Genomic DNA, 18,908 nt, shown 5'->3' with positions numbered 1-18,908 from the left:
ATCTTGATGGACGACGACGCTCAGGAATGGCTGCTTGGCCAGTTGTGAATAAGTGATGGATTTGTGAGACAAAGTTGTAAATTTTGAATCGAACGTTTTTGACGCTTGAAGTTGGAAGAATATATTCCTATATTTAAATTTTATAAAAATCATACAGGAATAGGAAGCTTGTTACAAACATACATGTAACGGATCCGTTTTTCTACAAAAAGGCAAAAAAAAGTTAGGATGATTAAAAAATACATCGATTGAAAATGTGTAAAAACGAACGAAATGACAATAGATCAAACACTTAAAAGTACTTCGAACTGAAAGTACTTAGATTATTTTTTTTTTTCATTTATTTATCAATACTTTGAAAAGAATTCCTCTTCTGCCTCACTTGAAAGTTTCCCAACACTTACTAAATTTATTTTTTATTTTGCTCATAAAAAATTCCATCTTTCCCGTCTCTAAGCTTGTTGTACGTACATACATGTTCTCGAATAAGCAACAGTAAATGCATGAGCAACGAGGATGAGAATATTGAAACTTTTCCTGGAAAATTCAACTATGATGGAAATCGCAAATTTGAGTGTTTCGCAAGTTCTAAGGCTTGTTCAATTTACTCGTTCAACTATTTCTTCACGTTTCGCCGTGGTAGGAAGCATTTATGCAAGTGCAAAGATATTTTAAAAAAAATCATATGAAAAATGTTCCTATGAGAAGCAAAAAAAAACATTCAAGTTGAGGACAGGTTTGAAATTAACTTAGAATTAACAAAAATACATATTGTTTGCATGCTTTCACAGGAAAAGAAAATTTAAGGAAGATGAAATTCAAAATTTATCAACAACAAAATTGCTTAGTAAATTAAAAAACTAAATTTACCTTTTAAAGCATCCAAAGGTAGAAGTTACCGAATTTTACCATACCTGTAATTAGTTTTGCTTGTCACAGCAATAAAAAAAAGAAGATTGTTCAACTGGTAAGGATTAAAAGTCGAACAACAGAAAGTTAGGTCAAATTTGTAGCTTTATCATCGATTAAAAAATCCGAAACAAGTGTAATAATTTGTCAATCGATCTCAAGCATAAATAGAAAAAAAAATCAGGTATAAGTTTATTCTATCAAATGAGGCCCTTGGAACCAAAGGGGTATAAATGCATGAAAGCTTAATTCGAGAAAACAGGCTTTTAAGTTGCTGTGTTTGGCAATTTTCCATATATTTTTCAAAAATTTGAATTTTGCTTTGGAACGTAAAAGTATGTAAATAAAGTTCAAAAAATCTGAAAAAATCATCAAATATAGTTTGATATATGAAGAATCGTTTGGCATCATTAACTCAATATCGACCATTTTGTCACTTATACCCCTTTGGCTCTGAGGGCCTCAAATAATTGCAAAACTCCAACTTTTCAACCAAATCAAATATAAGTTTAATATATCAAATAATTGCAAACACCTACATTTCAACCAAGAAGATGCTTCCAGAGTTGTTTTTTTTTTTCAGAAATCGCATCTAACAGGAAATTGAAATTTTGAAAAACTTTTTCATTTCAATCGAAAAAAATATTTTTTTTTGCACTTCTTAAACACATTTTATTAATAATTTGAGAATCGATGGCCTTCATTTTCCAAAAAATTTCGCCTCAACTTAAAACTGAAAACCATAGATTGAATATTAAAACTAAATGATATAAAAATGAAAATTAATTTATTACTCAAATCACCAAAATCGAACTTCGAATAGCATATCCATTGAATATGAAACAGATCTCTAAATTTCAGGCCACAGAATATATTGATTCTATCCAACATTTCACTTTTTAATTTTGTTTATCTGTCCAATGTCAAATATCAGCTTAGAAAAAAAATATTCAAAAATCTAAAAAAAAGTGTTTTTTACACTGTGAACAAGGCCGGATAAAAGAGGGGGCAAAAGGCTCAAGGGGGCCCCCGCGGAAGAAAAAAGTCAAACATTATTTTAATCATCTATTTTAATCTTTATGCGTTAGAAATCTAGCCAAAAAAAATTGAAATGAGTAAATTGGAACGAAAACGTAAAATATTACAAGTAAAGGGGGGCCCCAGTGATTTAATATATTGAATAGTTTTACTATAATATAAGTAGAATAAGAAATGCAGAATTGGTTGGGCAAATCAGTACAACATTTTTCAAAACCCAACAAAAGCTTTTGGGAAACATTCTAAACTGATAAAAAAAGATCTTCAAGTCACATTTTGTTAGATTTTTTTAAACAAAGTGCAATAACTGCAATTGACCGTGGCCCAGAGAATAGCTTTCAAGTCTTCTAAGCCAGAAGTAATGAGATCGAATCTCGGACACGGCATGCTAAATGCTAGCCATCATGTTCTTGAAAGATGAACGCCTTAGCACAGACAAACAGACAGGACACTCTTAAGAAAATCTGGTCATTTCTTCGCAAAGCGATTACATTGCCATCTGTTGGGGACATTGCCTACCATTATCGACATTGTAGGATAATCCATTGAAGGTAGTCATAGAATCCTGACATTCATTACTGATAATCAGAGCCGGATTAAGCCATCGGGGGGCCCCTATAATTCGATTTTTTTTTTTTCAAATGCTATTCCAGAAAATACAACATTTTAAAGGTGTAAAAAAACTGAAGATGAGTTCAGAATACTATCTTCTAAGAACATGGCAATTTGAATATAGTATACTGAACTCATCTCCAGTTTTTGTCAGTTCTTGTCTGCGTAGAAAATAGTTTCCTTTATCTTCAAATAATTTTTTTTTTAGGATTAAGCTGCAAAATGCAAAATTAAATTCTATTTTTTTAAACCCTTATCAAATAAAATTCTCTAATTAAAAAAAAAATGCCCTGATAGATATTTTAAATGGCTTTAAAATCATCATTGATCGTTTGGTTTGTGCTGATTCAAGAAATATTAACCTAGTGACAATTAGGTAGTATCATGAAGATTTGAACCAAAGAAAACAAAATTAAAAAAAAATTAACAATATAATTAAATCCACATTCCACAGGGATACAGATATAAGAATTTAAGAATACAAAACTTTAAATCACGTTATATTCAGAACCAAAATTCAGTGTCTCAAATCTAAATCATAATTTCAAATCAAGTTTTGAAAAACAAAACATGAATTGAATTAATAAAAAAAAAGAGATACAAAGTTGAAATCAGAGCAAAATCAGAAATTGAACCGAAATTGAATCACAAAAAAAAATCTTTTCATGAGATGTTTTCGAATATGATTCTCATCAGATTTTTTTTTTTATTTTCAAATTCAAATTCAAAAGTTCACGTCCATGATTAGGTATATAAAAAGTGACCAATTTGAGTTCAAATTTTAGAGAAATCACGCAATCAAAATCCCGTAAACCCACCGACATGAGGGGGAGTTTGAAAAATGACAAACAAGATGTGAGTTACATTACAATATACTGAACACCTGAGATTTTTGAGGAACCAACTTTGTTCTACGAAAATAATAATGAAGTTAACGAAAAAAAACTAAAATTTGAACTTAGAGAATCGGTCCATTGGTAAGCGAGATACAGCAATGCAAAGCCAAAATTGGGTGACTTTTTTGAAGTGAGATTTTTTTCTACCGGAAGTTCCGGGATAGCGGCCAAAACTTCCTTTGGACCACCAAAAATTTATACATCCATGGATAGATTTATTCTTGACAATTCCAAATATTATAAAATCAGCGCAATATTTGGAATCTGTCACAAGTTATAAGCATTCTAAAAAGAGCTCTTTTTCGGGACTTTTTTCATTCGGAATCAGCTACTGGTGATCTAGTAAAATATTTGGACTTACTTTTTCAATATTGAGAAACTAGACTAAATTATCTATACAATGAATTAAAATTCATCGAAATCGGTCAATATTTGCAGCCAAGGGAACTTACGTAAACTACAGGTCAAATTTATCTAAAATAGATTTGTACGGAAATTTTGCGAACGGCTTTGGAAGGTTAAGGAATATTAACAACTTACCAGTTTATCAGAACTTGAAATATTATTACCGTAAAACGGGGTAACTTTGATCACCGGGGTGAATTTGACCAACAATAAACTTTCCCACATTATCATCAATAACTCAGTCTTTTGAAAACTGTTTCCTACGTCTGAAAGCCTATTAATTGATTATCAAACAGGCAAAATTTGCTTTGTATTAGAATTTTTATTTTGCTAGTAAAAATCCAATTTCAAAATCTTAAAATATCTACTTTTCAAGGCTCGCTAACAAACAGCTCTCCTGATGATACCAAAAAGCATTTAGAAGCAAACGGGTTGTTGAATGTGAAAGATCAACTTTTTATTTCTTTGTATATGAACAGTTTTAGTGCTATTTTGAAAGTCATTTAATGGTAATTTTTTTATATTTAAAAAATAAGGACATTTTCCAAGAGTAAGCCCGTATTGGACAAATGGATAGGAACTGTGTGTGTGTGTGTGTGTGTGTGTGTGTGTGTGTGTGTGTGTGTGTGTGTGTGTGTGTGTGTGTGTGTGTGTGTGTGTGTGTGTGTGTGTGTGTGTGTGTGAGTGTGTGTGTGTGTGTGTGTGTGTGTGTGTGTGTGTGTGTGTGTGTGTGTGTGTGTGTGTGTGTGTATGTGTGTGTGTGTGTGTGTGTGTGTGTGTGTGTGTGTGTGTGTGTGTGTGTGTGTGTGTGTGTGTGTGTGTGTGTGTGTGTGTGTGTGTGTGTGTGTGTGTGTGTGTGTGTGTGTGTGTGTGTGTGTGTGTGTGTGTGTGTGTGTGTGTGTGTGTGTGTGTGTGTGTGTGTGTGTGTGTGTGTGTGTGTGTGTGTGTGTGTGTGTGTGTGTGTGTGTGTGTGTGTGTGTGTGTCTGTGTGTGTGTGTGTGTGTGTGTGTGTGTGTGTGTGTGTGTGTGTGTGTGTGTGTGTGTGTGTGTGTGTGTGTGTGTGTGTGTGTGTGTGTGTGTGTGTGTGTGTGTGTGTGTGTGTGTGTGTGTGTGTGTGTGTGTGTGTGTGTGCGTGTGTGTGTGTGTGTGTGTGTGTGTGTGTGTGTGTGTAGAATGTTGCTCCAATTTGCAGCGTATCAAAATTTTGCTCGCGCATCGCGAAAATCCGAGCTACTCGCACGCAAAGCTGGCAAAATCGCTAAAAGTTGCCAAATCAACCGTTACAAATGTAATTAAAGTGTTTGGGGAACGTTTGTCGACAGCCAGGAAGTCCGGGTCGGGGGGAAATCGAAAACCGGAAGCCGCTGAGACGACAAAAAGAGTTGCCGGTAGTTTCAAGCGAAACCCTAACCTCTCTCTCCGAGATGCCGCAAATAAGCTGGGTATATCGTCTACAACCGTGCATCAAGTCAAAACACGAGCCGGACTATCGACTTACAAGAAGATAGTGACTCTAAATCGCGTTGATAAACAAAATAAGACGGCCCAAGCGCGATCCCGGAGACTGTACACAACGATGCTGACGAAGTTTGACTGCGTGGCAAAAGACGACGAAACCTACGTCAAAGCCAACTAACTACAAGCAGCTTCCGGGATAGGAGTTTTATACGGCAAAAGGAAGGGGAAAGATAGCAGATATTTTCAAGCACATAAAACTGTCAAAGTTCGCGAAGAAATATCTGGTTTGGCAAGCCATCTGTACCTGTGGCTTGAAAAGCAGCATTTTCATAGCTTCCGGGACTGTCAACCAAGAAATTTACGTGAAAGAGTGTTTGAATAAACGTCTGCTGCCTTTCCTGAAGAAACACGGTTGTTCCGTACTGTTTTGGCCTGATTTGGCATCTTGCCATTACGGTAAAAAGGCCATGGAGTGGTACGCCGCCAACAACGCGCAGGTGGTTCCCAAGGACAAGAACCCTCCCAACACGCCAGAGCTCCGCCCAATTGAGAAATACTAGGCTATTGTCAAGCGAAACCTAAAGAAGCCCAAAAAAACTGCTAAGGACGAGCAGCAGTTCAAGGCAAACTGGCTTTCTGCGGCAAAGAAGTTGGACAAGGTGGCTGTACAAAATCTGATGGCAGGGGTTAAGCGTAAGGCCCGGTAATTCGAGCCTAACCGAATATTTTTCCTGAATTTTATACTAATTTAACTTGAAAAGGAAATTTAATTCGATTTTTTAAATAAACGATTTCACTGATTTACACGCGTTTTCCCTTGACCAAATTTTGAACGTATCACCCTTTAAGGGAATGTTTGAAGGAATGATTTCATTTGTATTTTGCAGCTCAAACTATAAGGGTATATACGGACGAAACTATTGGCTAAAAATTTGCCTCAGCCATAACCTCAAATTTTGATTTTCTTGCAGCCTCACCAGTGATGCTACGTGCGTTACTAAAATCAGTATTGGCTTGTTTTAAACTAATTAAAATATTTCTGAATTGAATAAATTTTTGAACTATCAACAGCTAAACGTTTGAATTCATTATGACGCGTCCCTAAATGGATGAAGATAAGCCATCTTTTGCTCATGAATTTTCAAGGTGAGTTCAAAACATCTGAAATCTATTTTCATGTATTGCTTGGTAAAATAAAAAGTTGTTTCTAATTCATAATCATTCACTGTTACAAACAATCAAATTAATGAAAGTCTATTTTGACTTTGAAAATAATCACCTACATGCTCTGATTATTTTAAACATATTATCCACATAATTCGCTACATCGTTTAAGTGTGCGATACAGTTCAGACAAATGAAGCATTTAATTTCACATTGAATAGAAATCTACGGGAGAGTTGCAAATTCTTAGCTATCATGAAAAGGTTTTTCAATAACAATGCAATTAAAAAAATATAATTATTTTCCAAATATCAATGCACTTGGCACCCTGAACTCCCAAAAAAATCAAAACACGAGCATCTCTGTATCGCTTTTCCACAGGGCGAATTTGTCGCTATTAGTACCGGAAAATCGCGTTTATCGTGCGCCTTTCTCAAAAATCGATTCTGTTCTTCCATGGTTTGAGGTTAGGGCTGAGGCCTCCTGCAAAAGTGGTGTTCGTGTAGAACTGTCAATATATCCTAATTCAGCAATTATTATAATTTTTGCCCCATTTACTAGGCATTAAAATAGTTCTTTTTTCGATTACAAATATTTTTAAAATAAAATGTTCAAAATCAAGGTAAGATTGATAAACTAGCATATTCAAAAATTATATTTTGGATTTTAAATAAAAATGGTTTCAAACATTAAATCTTTAAAGCGCAAAAGTAAGTTTTCCTGAAAAATTAAGTCTTTCTTTGTTTTTTTTATATATTTACTGTAGAATCCCGCTTATCCGAGCTCCGGTGCAAAGAACTTTCGCGTTTTTTCCGACCCACCATTTTTATACAAATACCATGTGAAGATGAGTTTGATTACTACAATACGGGTGAATAGATATAGGTGGATATAGCTATGCTATTTAATCGTCGTTTTCTATAAGTTAAAAGTCTTTACTTGCCGAATAACGCCGATTAATTATTTTTTAAAATATATTTTCTGAGCTAGACGATATTCAACCCAGAAAATGAGGATAGAGTTTTCTAAATGTTTCGTGAAACACATGTTTCAAGGTCTTTGAAGGTCGCCTTAGTGGATGAGCTCGATTTATTAAATAAGTTTTTCTCACCGGTACCTGTACCATCAAATATTGTCAATTCAAATATTGGAAAATTCTGTTGCTATCAGGCTATAAGTATTAAATCCTTAGAATTCATAAATATTAAAACACTTCAAATCAATATTCATCCATCACGAACGATACCTATGTACCACACAAGTTTAAAAACAAAGTATACCTATTAAAAACCACCTTTTTTTAATTTTCATTGTTGTTATTTTAACATCTTCTTCTTTTTGTTGATGTTTAGTAAATGATACAATAAAAAAATAACCTCTACTATTAAAGTTTTATTAAAACGTATCGTCCTAAACTATATTTGCGTTTTGAATGAATTTCATAACAAACAATCCATTAAATATCATTTTTACAACACAAGTCAACACGTTATGAACACTTACAATGGAATAGATCAGTCATATCTCGTCCGAAAACTGTTTATCCATATGTTGTTCCAAGGATTATGCACCCGATATTACGATTTCATGCTGCTAGTCACACTTCAAACGCAGAACACTTTTCATATCGTACTGAGTGAGCGTTTAATTAAAATGGTATCACTATTTTTGTTGTTGTTGTAGCTATCCATTTGCTCTGTTTTGAATAATAATAACAATAACTAAAGTCGCGGGGGCTCGCGATCCGCGGTAAACGGTGAATGGTAGGACCATCATCATATTTTCGTCATGGTTCGGCGAACGTCGCGAGGTCATCGTCATTGAAGAGCCAGAACCTGGAACCAGATCCATTCTGGTGTGGAAAATGGTAATTGACCCACGTGACGGGACACACGCGAAAGGATCTGCGGAACTCTCCGCTTTCAACAGGGTGCGTGTTATCTATCCTTTTGATATTTTGGAGGGTTACCAGAAATATACAATACATCAAAAGGAATATTACCTTTGATCCGTTTCATGCTCTTGACATTATATATGGCTTCACTCAAATTGACTAGTTTTTCATTTCAATCTGAAACAAAGTCAAAACGACTATAAAGAAAAAGCGACTTTTATCGAAACTTTAAAATAAACTATCACTCGAAATAAGTACGCACTACATCAGAATTGCGGCAAATTTTGCGAATAAAACATGCAATAAACGATCTTAAGATCATATTTTTATTGCTGAAAAATCACAGAAGCTTCGTTTTATGATTTTAAACAACTTTTGTCCAACAAAAAACTTTCTCGCTGGAAAAAATGTAGGTTTTTTTAAATTGCTTAATCACAGGGGTGCTTTCGCTTGTAGTTTTAACACACTTCAACCTGTCTGATAGCTATATTTTTATATATTTTTTGTTAAAATTGTTACACAAAGAACTGAGATATTTCAACACATTTTTTGGTATTGATTATAGTCTTTTTACCATAGATAAGAAAAAAAACCAATTTAGATAGCCGAAATGAAACATAAACCCCGGCTAAAGAAGGGGTTGGAAAACAATGAAAGCTATTAAAAAAATGTGGTTATATTCACTTTTCATATGAAATTAAATTTCCTGACAACCTGAAAAGCCATTGAATTTTTCTGATTTTTGAAAATATGTTTGATTTTGCCAGATTTTTACGAATGAGATGAAAAGGTTAGGAAGGAACAGGATTTAGTACCATTGCTGAAGTTAAAAAATAAAAATATGGTGGAATCAAAGCAATCAAAAGATTCCCTTTAATTCTTATTTAAAAAAGGGAATCTTTCTATTGCTTTGATTCAGCAGAATTATTCAACCAAGTAGGCTCACAACACATATTGAGGTCATCACTTTGAGTAAAATTTCCGTTACTTTTACGTAGCCCGATTTCGCCTGATTTTATTTCACCAGTTCCCTGATTTTTGAAGAGAAATGTTGGCAACCCTACTTACCAAAGCTCAAATTGATCTTTAAAAAATAAAACGAACACACACATATAAGATCTCAGTGAAACTTCATGTTTCTTTGAAGAGATCTAAATTCTACTTAAGACTAAGCGTACATCTTTCAAGAATATAATGGCTAGCATTTTACTAATGCTAACACCACCAACCCACAGAAAGAGTACTATGTTTGCAGTGACCAAGACTTGATCTCATGACCTCTGGCTTAGAAGACTTGAACGCTATCCACTAGGCCACGGTCGGCGGCAAAAGAAAGAGAGAGAAAAGATGAGAGCATTTCTATATGTGGCTGAATAGCCATAGATTTGGATTAAATTTTCTTAAGCTTAATAACTTTTTTCTCTTAGGTCGAATAATCTTACGGGTTACAATAGACTGGTGCAAAATCCCGATGATATTCAATCAACCATATTTGTAGAATTGTTAACGTATACACACATCAATGAGACCCATAATGGTGATTCATTGAGTTTTGCTAGAATAAAAAGTGTCAAAATGTCATACGAATTTGAGCATTTGTAAGACATCCCATAAAGTTGACCAAATCAATTATCAACATTCATTAAGACTCCAAGTAATTTTGAATACAGCAAAAAATAAGCTATAGAAGTTTTCCCTTTGTTTACTATTTCTCATTTTTTTTAAATAAGTATTAAACCAAATTGAATTCTAGATACTCTCTAAAGCATAGGTAATTATAAATTATAAAAATAAGTTTTTATAATGATAAGACGTGTTTGAAGAAAAACAATCCTTTTTAAATGTTTTGTTTGATTTGAAATTCGTTTCTTTGAAAGGGTGCCATGCGCTATTTTAAATTTTTAAAAACTTATCTTTTTCATCTTCATATTTCGTTATATTTTCAAATGAATATACCGAATTTCGAAGTAAAGTTTTCAATTTTTAAATAAATTTACGGAATTTCAAAGTCAAGGTTTTTTACATTTTTTAAACTAATTTTCATAAGTTTGTTCATGTATTTGAATTTTGAATTTGTGTGTTCGTGTGTTTGTGTGTTAACATTTCAATTTATTTTTCTTATAAAAGTTCATTATTCGTTATTATATTTTCAAAAATTCAGAACACTAAAGAGAATTTTTCAATCAAACCTTCAGTTGAAAATGAAGAAAATTAATGTATTTAGATGAATAATAATTATAAAAATAAGGGTTAATTTTTTACCTGAAGAGACATTTATTTTATAATTTTTTTTAATCTATGATTTTGAAATATATATATTTCAAATTATAAAACGACACTGCAAAGAACTTATTTTGTAGCAAACTTCTAGTTCAGAACAAGAAATGATGACTTACCGAAAATACCTTCGGTTTGAAACTTTTATTGGGATTCGTTTTAAATTTTTATTTTATTTATCAGTAAAATTTATTATTTTTTGAGTATGTGTGATACTCATAAGCAAGTAAAAGATGTAAGCAATTCATTTCCTTATTTATTTTTATATTTGGTATTGTTATTATTTCTGGATAAATTAGAATCTTGATAACCCCACCCCAAGGACGGGTCCTTCGCACGGGCCTGGTTTGAACATATGAATATGGGACTTAAATGAAATGAAAATAAGAAACCCAGTTCTTTTGCTATGAATATGTAAATATTTTAGACTCATGTTTAAGGAAAAATTGTAGGTATTTTAAAACTTTCTTTTTTATTCGTGATTCACTGAGGAAAAATTTAATCAGAAATCCAACAATTTCGAAACCGTAAGTTGATAGACCAGCTATAATATTTCTCGTGTAAAATTTTCAGTATAGTTATTTCAAAAGTATAAATAATCAAAAAAGATTGAATTTTGAAAGTCGGAAGTCGTGCTTCCTATGAACTCCACAAGCAACTGCGGTCGAGAAGACTTAGCCCTCGCACGAAGTATAATCTGTATATGACGCTCATTAGACCTGTTGTTCTCTACGGACACGAGACATGGATATTGCTCGAGGAGGACCTGCGTACACTCGGAGTATTCGAGCGACGAGTGTTAAGAACCATCTTTGGCGGCGTACAGGAGAACGGAGTGTGGAGGCGAAGGATGAACCACGAGCTCGCGTGACTCTACAGCGAACCCAGTATCCAGAAGGTGGTGAAGGCTGGTCGGATACGCTGGGCGGGATATGTTGCGAGAATGCCGGACGACTGTTCTGCAAAACAGGTGTTCGCTACGAATCCGGTAGGAACAAGACGAGCGGGGGCGCAACGAGCGAGGTGGTTAGACCAAGTGGAGCGTGATCTGGCGAACTTGGGGTGCCCGAGGAACTGGAGAACGGTTGCCATGGACCGAGTGAATTTAAGGAATTATGTTCGCCAAGTTATATCGTGAGACGGAATACTATGTAAATAAAAATAAATAATGAATTTTGAAAATTAAATTCTTAACATTTCACATGAATGTTGATCAAATGTAAAAAAATTATATACAAGAAATAAAAGGCAAATAAAACTCTCCATACATTCGATCAGGATCAACGATTTCTAAAAAAAATCGTTAAAATAGTGTTAACTAGGTCTTCCAACCTGCGACTTGGAATCTAGCTTCAAATTGTTGTTCATAAATTATTAAGAATTGCTTAGAAAAGGTGATCAGGATATGGCTGATGAATTTTTTTATTTTTTATTTTCTTTTTATTTATTTATTTTTTTTTTATTTGAATTCTGATTACAGAAAGTGTAGAAACATTTTTTTTTTGTTGGAAAGATTCATAATTCAACTCTGAAAACACTTTAATGCCATTGTAATATTTAAGAAATTTATGGTGTTGTATGACTACACATTTCGAAGTAGTGAAACTCAGAATTCATTAATCATAATTAAAAGTTCTGAACTTTGTATTCTTAATGAATAGGTTTATGATCAAGATTAAAATTGATAATGATTTTAAAATCACAATTTTGAACTCAGAATTATGAAGTTTAAATTCGTTGTGTAAAATTAAGTCTCAAAAACAAAAAGTGTGTAAACGCACAAACAATCAATATGGCAGATAGTCAAGACTCTTATTCAAAGTTCGGTATTTATTTTAAATCTTCATTGGAAATTTTGGATCAAAAAAATTGAAAATATATATTAATTGCATCACAACAACTTGGTAACCCGAAGCCCCAAAACCGGAAATGCCGGGACTCCAGAATTATGGAGCGCGTTGAAAAATTGATTAAACCGTTGCGTTGTAGTTGGCTCGCGTGCGCGAATATCCCCGCTTTTTTTTGGTGGGGATGCCCCGCGAAAGGATGGCACGGTACATACATATTCCGCGCGAAACATACGCCAAATATTTAGCCGGCAGCCAACTGCATCGGCCCCTCGCGATGGATGAATGTATTATTTGCATATTAATATTGTTCCTGGTTGTGTCCTGTTCTGATGTGTTGTGTTTGGACAGGAAGGGACCACGTTTTTCCACGTTTGTGTTAATTTTTTTTTCTCGCCATATTTCACCCTTTGGGGATCCGTGAATTAGTGGGGTAAGGTGGGGTACCATATTTCAGTTGTTTCGCTAATTTTATGCACAAATTAATTACATTGTAATTTAGTTGGCTCGCGAAACGTGTCTATCGCACAGCTTTTTGAGCCCCTCTTTGTTACTCGAGAAAGGGGGGATGATGCCTGTTTGATGGAAATTATGATTTCACATGAGATCATAATTAAATTCCAGTTGTTGCAGCCAATTACAAAAAGTATTGATTTTGAAACAACAGAAAGGTGTGATAAATTGTGATGAATATAAAGCTACTTATCATTTTGTTCACTGTCAATTTTAGAACAAAAAAGTTATAATGAGTCCAAATTGATTGATTCATATAGGAGTGGTAATCAGGTTGTATGAATCATGCATGGAGACAGTAATTTCTAGTTAATGCTTCTGGGCATTATATTAGAGAGCCACTTGTCGGGAATAACGAAGCGTTATCATGCGAGAAATGCTGCAGGAGAAAAGATGGTCCGTTTACAGCATAATCATTAAGAAATTAGCACGATTCCTTGAGCTCGTTTCTTTCGCTAGCAAAAGTAGGAGCAGTTAAAATTACCGCGACACTCACTCATCGTGGACCAAGTCCTAACTTGTCTCAATTCAGCTCGCAGATCGGGTGAGCCATTAGCATGCATCCATTCGACATCGCTTCGGCCTGACTTAACAACGACGCACATTTCGCGCAAAAGCATCGGCCGACCACTCCCTGATCGTGCCTGCCTCGGCCAGGCCTCAACTCACGCGCGATCATCAACCGAAGAAGAACGCAAATGCAACTGAATCATCCCATCAGACCATCTTTTGGGCACGAATGACGATGATGACGACGAAGACGAAGACGACGATGAGGTTAAGAACCTCTTCCAATGCGCGCACGCTCACGATCGGATCAGCTCCAGATCAACAAGTTTGTGTTGTGGATGCGTTCTTTTTTAATCGGTGGTGCCTACCCTCTTCATTTACTACTCATTTTTGGATGGACTTATTCTGATCAGCTTATTTTCATTGCTATTGTTGGTTGGTTCGGGCTAATTTCTTCCAGTTACCGGGTACAGTGTTGCCATTTTGTCTTTTTTATAAATATCAACCGTTGAAAGGAACGATTGCTACTACCATCAATCGTCTTAGAAAGTAACATGTCCACTCCAACTATGCTGGAAACCCTAACTATCCTTTATGTACCAACCGAGAAGTCCCTTATACGTTGGACACGTGTTACTACTGCTCTAAAACAGATCGTGAAAAATGCTTCTAGGTGTCTAGACCATAGGTCGGCAACCTGCGGCTCGCGAGCCGCATGCGGCTCTTTGGATGTATCACTGCGGCTCTTTAGCTCAATGTGTAAAAATTTTGAAAATCCTCGAAATTTTCTAGAGTAAACGGACGCAACATAAGTTTTCCTTCAGTTCAGATAATATTTTCCAGGATTAAAAAGGAAACCAAAAAACAACTATAGAACTAATTAATAGCAAACTGACAAGAAGTTTGCAACCAAGGTGAGATTTAGAAATCAAATAACGTTCTTCATAAAAGTCTGATATAGCATTTGGAAGCCTGGAGAAATTTTTCTTCAGTGGTATGGGAAGTTTTCCGTTGAAATAGTTATTTTGTTGTTCTGATTTAATCGGATAAAAACCGAGCATTTTTTAACCGTCAAATAAAATCCTCACTGTTGAGATTATGAAATGGAGTTTGTTTTTCTTGAATAGAATATTTTAAAAACAAATTTGCTTTACCACCGCTCTGATCAAATATGAATATCAGATGATGATTTTAATAATGCTTTGAAAACTGATAACAATTGTTATATGCATTATTATTTCTTTTTAAAACTTTTTGTTTAAAATTTTTCAAATATTGAATTCCCTCTCTCAAGGTTTCTTTTCAAATCCATGAAAGCATTTCACAAATTTTCAAAAATTCAAGTTCTTTGTTCTAATTTTAAGCATGAGTTCAAATGAACAACATTTTCAAGTTTGTTTAAAAATATTTTTGAGAAATACAGCGAAGCAAAACTAAATTTAGATGTCTATTATCAGGTAAGATTTAACCCTTCGTTTCATAAAGTAACAAATTTGCAACAATTAATGTATGAAAAAAGTCGGCCAAATTTAAAATATGGATTTGTGATTAGTATTCTTAGAACATGATATATTTGAGACTCAGGTTTAGACATTATTTTTAAGATTTCTTTGGTATAGAGAAGAAACAACTTGAAAGGGTTTACGATTTTGAACAGAATAGAGAATTTGAACTTAAATGTTCGTTATCGAAAAATATAATTTTTGAAACCTTTTTTTTTATTTTACCAGAAATCCAAAATAGAACTAGAAAGCTGAATTGGAATGCTTATAATTAAAAAAAAATAAAAGAAATTTTATAATTGTATAATCTGACTATATCTCGCGACCGATCGTTAAATTTTGTCAAATTTCATTTTTTTTTCATTCCGTTCAATGAGCATTCATGAATTAAAATTTGTTGGTTTATTTATTTTAAGGCCCGGAAATATTTATGTACTTGTAATGATAGTTTCATGCGCATAACAAACAAATGAACCTAAATGGCTTTTAACGAATTTTCAAACCAAAAAAAAAAAATTAGGCGTATTTGTAGAATTTGAAGAAGTGACAAATCCTCGTTTAGTTTTTTTTAAATTAATTTACCTCTTGTAGTATGCATTTTTATGATACAAAATTTTCAATGCATCTTTTTAATATTTCAGCAGAACACATCGAAAGTATATTTTTTTATATGGGAATAGGTGTTTGGAAAGAATTGCACCAAAGTTTGATGAATGATAAAAATGATAAAAAAAAATCTTTATGCAAAAATGTTATAAAACATTTCCGGTTCAATGATTCAAGGTGGATGTGAGTAGTCAACCAAGCTATGCTAAGCTAAGCTAAGTTTGAAATGATAAATTTTATCAGGTAACAATGGGAAATTTCCATAATTTAACGTTACTAAGCTGTACTCGTTTTGAAATGTTCAGAAGAAAGAAAATTGCTTACGTTTGCAAATAAAACAACGAAAATCTGTGGCGATGTGAAAAGGATAATGAAACTGAGTTCTTATCAGGATGCAATGTATTTTAGCGATCACCATTATTTGTAGTAAGGATAAAATGAAGTGCGGCTCCTTCACACTTGGAATTTCCTTAATTTGTGATTTTTGGCTCTTCTGTCTCAAAAGGTTGCCGACCGCTGGTCTAGACTGAAGGTTTAAATTAATGAATCCACTGTACCAAACGATGCTGGTAATATGACCATATAAAAACGCATCGGAAGTTAAATAGGGCTAAAAGTGTTAATTACTTACTTACTTAATGATCCCGCGCCGATCCTCCGGTGCATAGGGCCATGATAAAAGACCCCCACTTTTGACGATCCGGAGCCAGCTTCTTCACTTGGTCCCAGTCAAGACTCTCGTCGACAGTTCGGATTTCAGCGACTAGGCTTCGCCGCCACGAGTTTCTGGATCTGCCTCTTTACCGATATCCTTCTGGATTCCATTCATGCGTCTCTCTACAAATCTCGTTCTCATCTTATAACAACGTGTGCCCAATCCATCTCCACTTACATTCCTGAATCTCGATTTCTAGCGCCCTTTGATGACACCGGCGATGTTGTTCCTCATTTGAGATCCAGTTAAATGTGTTACAGACTGACAATTTTTAAATCCGACCTTCGACTCTACTAACGGCATATAACACAAAATTGGAATACCATCTAAGCGAGGGTCATTTTGGTACTTTGGTACCTCTAGAAAGTGATTAGAGTTTGTAGCAGCCAATTCCTTCCAGCATGTTGAAATGTTGAAAACATTGTTTATCTATCATTCGTTTTTGCTTGAGGTTACAATATATCTTAAGTTTCAAGTGTTACAGTTAATAACTTTACATCTTCATTTGTTGATTTAATTTACAGATTTTTTTTATATTTTTATCTACTTCTTAGATTGTTTATGTTTGGATATACTTCGTTTATATTTGAATCCTAAAACTAATGACTAGAATCTAAAACTAAACGACAAACAAAAGAACTAAATTAATTTTCCTAATATAAGGTATTTATAAGTTCATAAAGAGAGATATTACATTTAACACGGTGGTTAAGTTCAATTTTTCTAAATCTTTCTTCTAAAATTTCTTATTCAGCGATTTGGTGAACTCTCAACGTCGAGGTATTAAACGGTAGATTGAAAACCATTCAAAGGGTGCGGTTTTGAAATGTTTGTAATTTTTTTTTGTGAGTGAAAGCACAGGAATCCCATACCACTGATGCGTATTCGATTACCGGTAGTATTATTTGTTTATACGTCGCCAGTTTATTTTCTCTGGTAAGTCTGGACCGTCTTTTTATTAAAGGATATAGGCATCTAACTAAAACACAGCATTTGTTCAGTACGCTTTCAAAGTGTGATCGATAGATAAGTTTCTTGTCTATAGTTAAGCCTAAATATTTGACTTCAGGGGACCATTCGATTAGAGTATTATCCATTTTCACATAACAGCCTTGAGGTGGAGAGAGTTTTGAGGATTGGCGGTGGTGAGACATGATTGTTTGTGTTTTGGAGGAATTTATTTTAATTTTCCATTTATTCGCATAATCAACGAACACATCAAGGCATCGCTGCAGTTTATTGCATAGTTCGTGAGCAACTCGACCTTTGACAGCTATGGCAGTGTCATCCGCATACAAGCATAAAAAACCTTCGTTGAGGAGTGTAGGAATATCGGATGTGTACATGTTCTATAATGTGGGTCCGAGAAGGCTACCCTGAGGGACACCTGCAGATATACCAAAGCTATTCGAGTCAACTCTGTTTAAAGACACCTTGAAGTGTCTATTTTGGAGATAGTTGCGTATAATTTTTATCAGGTAGAGTGGGATATTGTAATTATAAAGTTTATGCACGAAACCCGCATGCCACACGTTATCAAATGCTTTTTCCACATCAAGAAGAGCCATAGCAGTTGATTTAGATACGTTTTTGTTTGCTTTTATCTTTTTAACAACACGTAGTAGTTGATGTGTGGTGGCATGTTCCTTACGGAAACAAAACTGCTCGGACAGTGTACTCTTAAGCTAAGATTTTCAAGAACGAGATTAAATATACCATCGTACCCTGGGGTTTTCATATTTTTCGTTCTTCTAATAGCAGTTGGAATCTCTTCGGGTGTGATTACTGCATTAGTCGGGACGGTGCAGTTCATTTGATCAAGGGTAGAGATAGTAGTAAATACTTGGTTTTCAAGGGGACTTAGCATATTTGCTTCCAGTTCATGTAAATTTACAAAATGTTTTCCAAGGGCATCAAACTTTTCCTTAGAGGTTACAAGCAAGGGCCCGATAGTTTTTAGGGGGGGGAATTTGTTTTGGATTTGATTTCAAGACTTTTGCTAGTTTCCAGAAGGGTTTTGATCTTGTGTCTAAATTATGGACTATATTATGGAAATTTTAATTTTTTAAACTATCCATTCTTGCAGATACTTGATGAGTTAAAGAGTTTGCTAGAGCCTTTTTGTTTAAATCACCAGAGCGTTGAAACTGACGATGGTAAATGTTACGCAATCTTATCATATACTTTGTATGGGTATCGATTTCTATATACTTACATTTCACTGGCACCCTTCGAATGAGAGTCTCGTCTGCTAATGTTATTGCTTGGGTTAGGCCATCCACAGCACGATCTATGTTTTCGGAGGAGTCTAGAACCGGTTGGTCCTCAATTCTGGAGTCCACTAGGCGGCGAAAAGCAATCCAGTTGACATTGCAGTAGTCCTTCCGTATCCAAGGAGTAGCAGCTTCGGTGATGGCATTCACTTCACTGACAACGGGGAAGTGATCTGATCCAAGTTCGTTGAGTGCACTCGGTTTGGAGATTGTCATGTTAGTGAGGAAGATGTCCAAGGTTGAAGGATTTCCTTTTGGAGAAAGAAACGTTGGGTCATCTGGATACTGG

The 18,908-nt window shown here is 34.5% G+C and overlaps 2 protein-coding genes across 2 annotated transcripts in view; both read right to left on the bottom strand.

Moving 5' to 3' along the window:
• The window catches only part of LOC129753407 (retinal guanylyl cyclase 1-like), a 112,192-nt gene extending 98,574 nt beyond the window's left edge, over positions 1 to 13,618 (bottom strand). The window contains exon 1 of the mRNA XM_055749230.1: positions 13,498 to 13,618. Coding sequence (XP_055605205.1) covers positions 13,498 to 13,618 — 121 coding nt within the window. The remainder of the gene's footprint in view (positions 1 to 13,497) is intronic.
• Positions 13,619 to 13,730: 112 nt separating this feature from the next.
• The window catches only part of LOC129753406 (cardioacceleratory peptide receptor), a 157,541-nt gene continuing 152,363 nt past the window's right edge, over positions 13,731 to 18,908 (bottom strand). The window contains exons 5-6 of the mRNA XM_055749229.1: positions 18,562 to 18,904; positions 13,731 to 13,834 (exon numbers count right to left, since the gene is read on the bottom strand). Coding sequence (XP_055605204.1) covers positions 13,731 to 13,834; positions 18,562 to 18,904 — 447 coding nt within the window. The remainder of the gene's footprint in view (positions 13,835 to 18,561; positions 18,905 to 18,908) is intronic.

This window comes from Uranotaenia lowii, chromosome 3, assembly GCF_029784155.1.
Source record: "Uranotaenia lowii strain MFRU-FL chromosome 3, ASM2978415v1, whole genome shotgun sequence".
Lineage (NCBI taxonomy): Eukaryota > Metazoa > Arthropoda > Insecta > Diptera > Culicidae > Uranotaenia > Uranotaenia lowii.
Note: the sequence above shows the minus strand (reverse complement) of the source record. Positions and strands in the feature narration are given on the sequence as shown.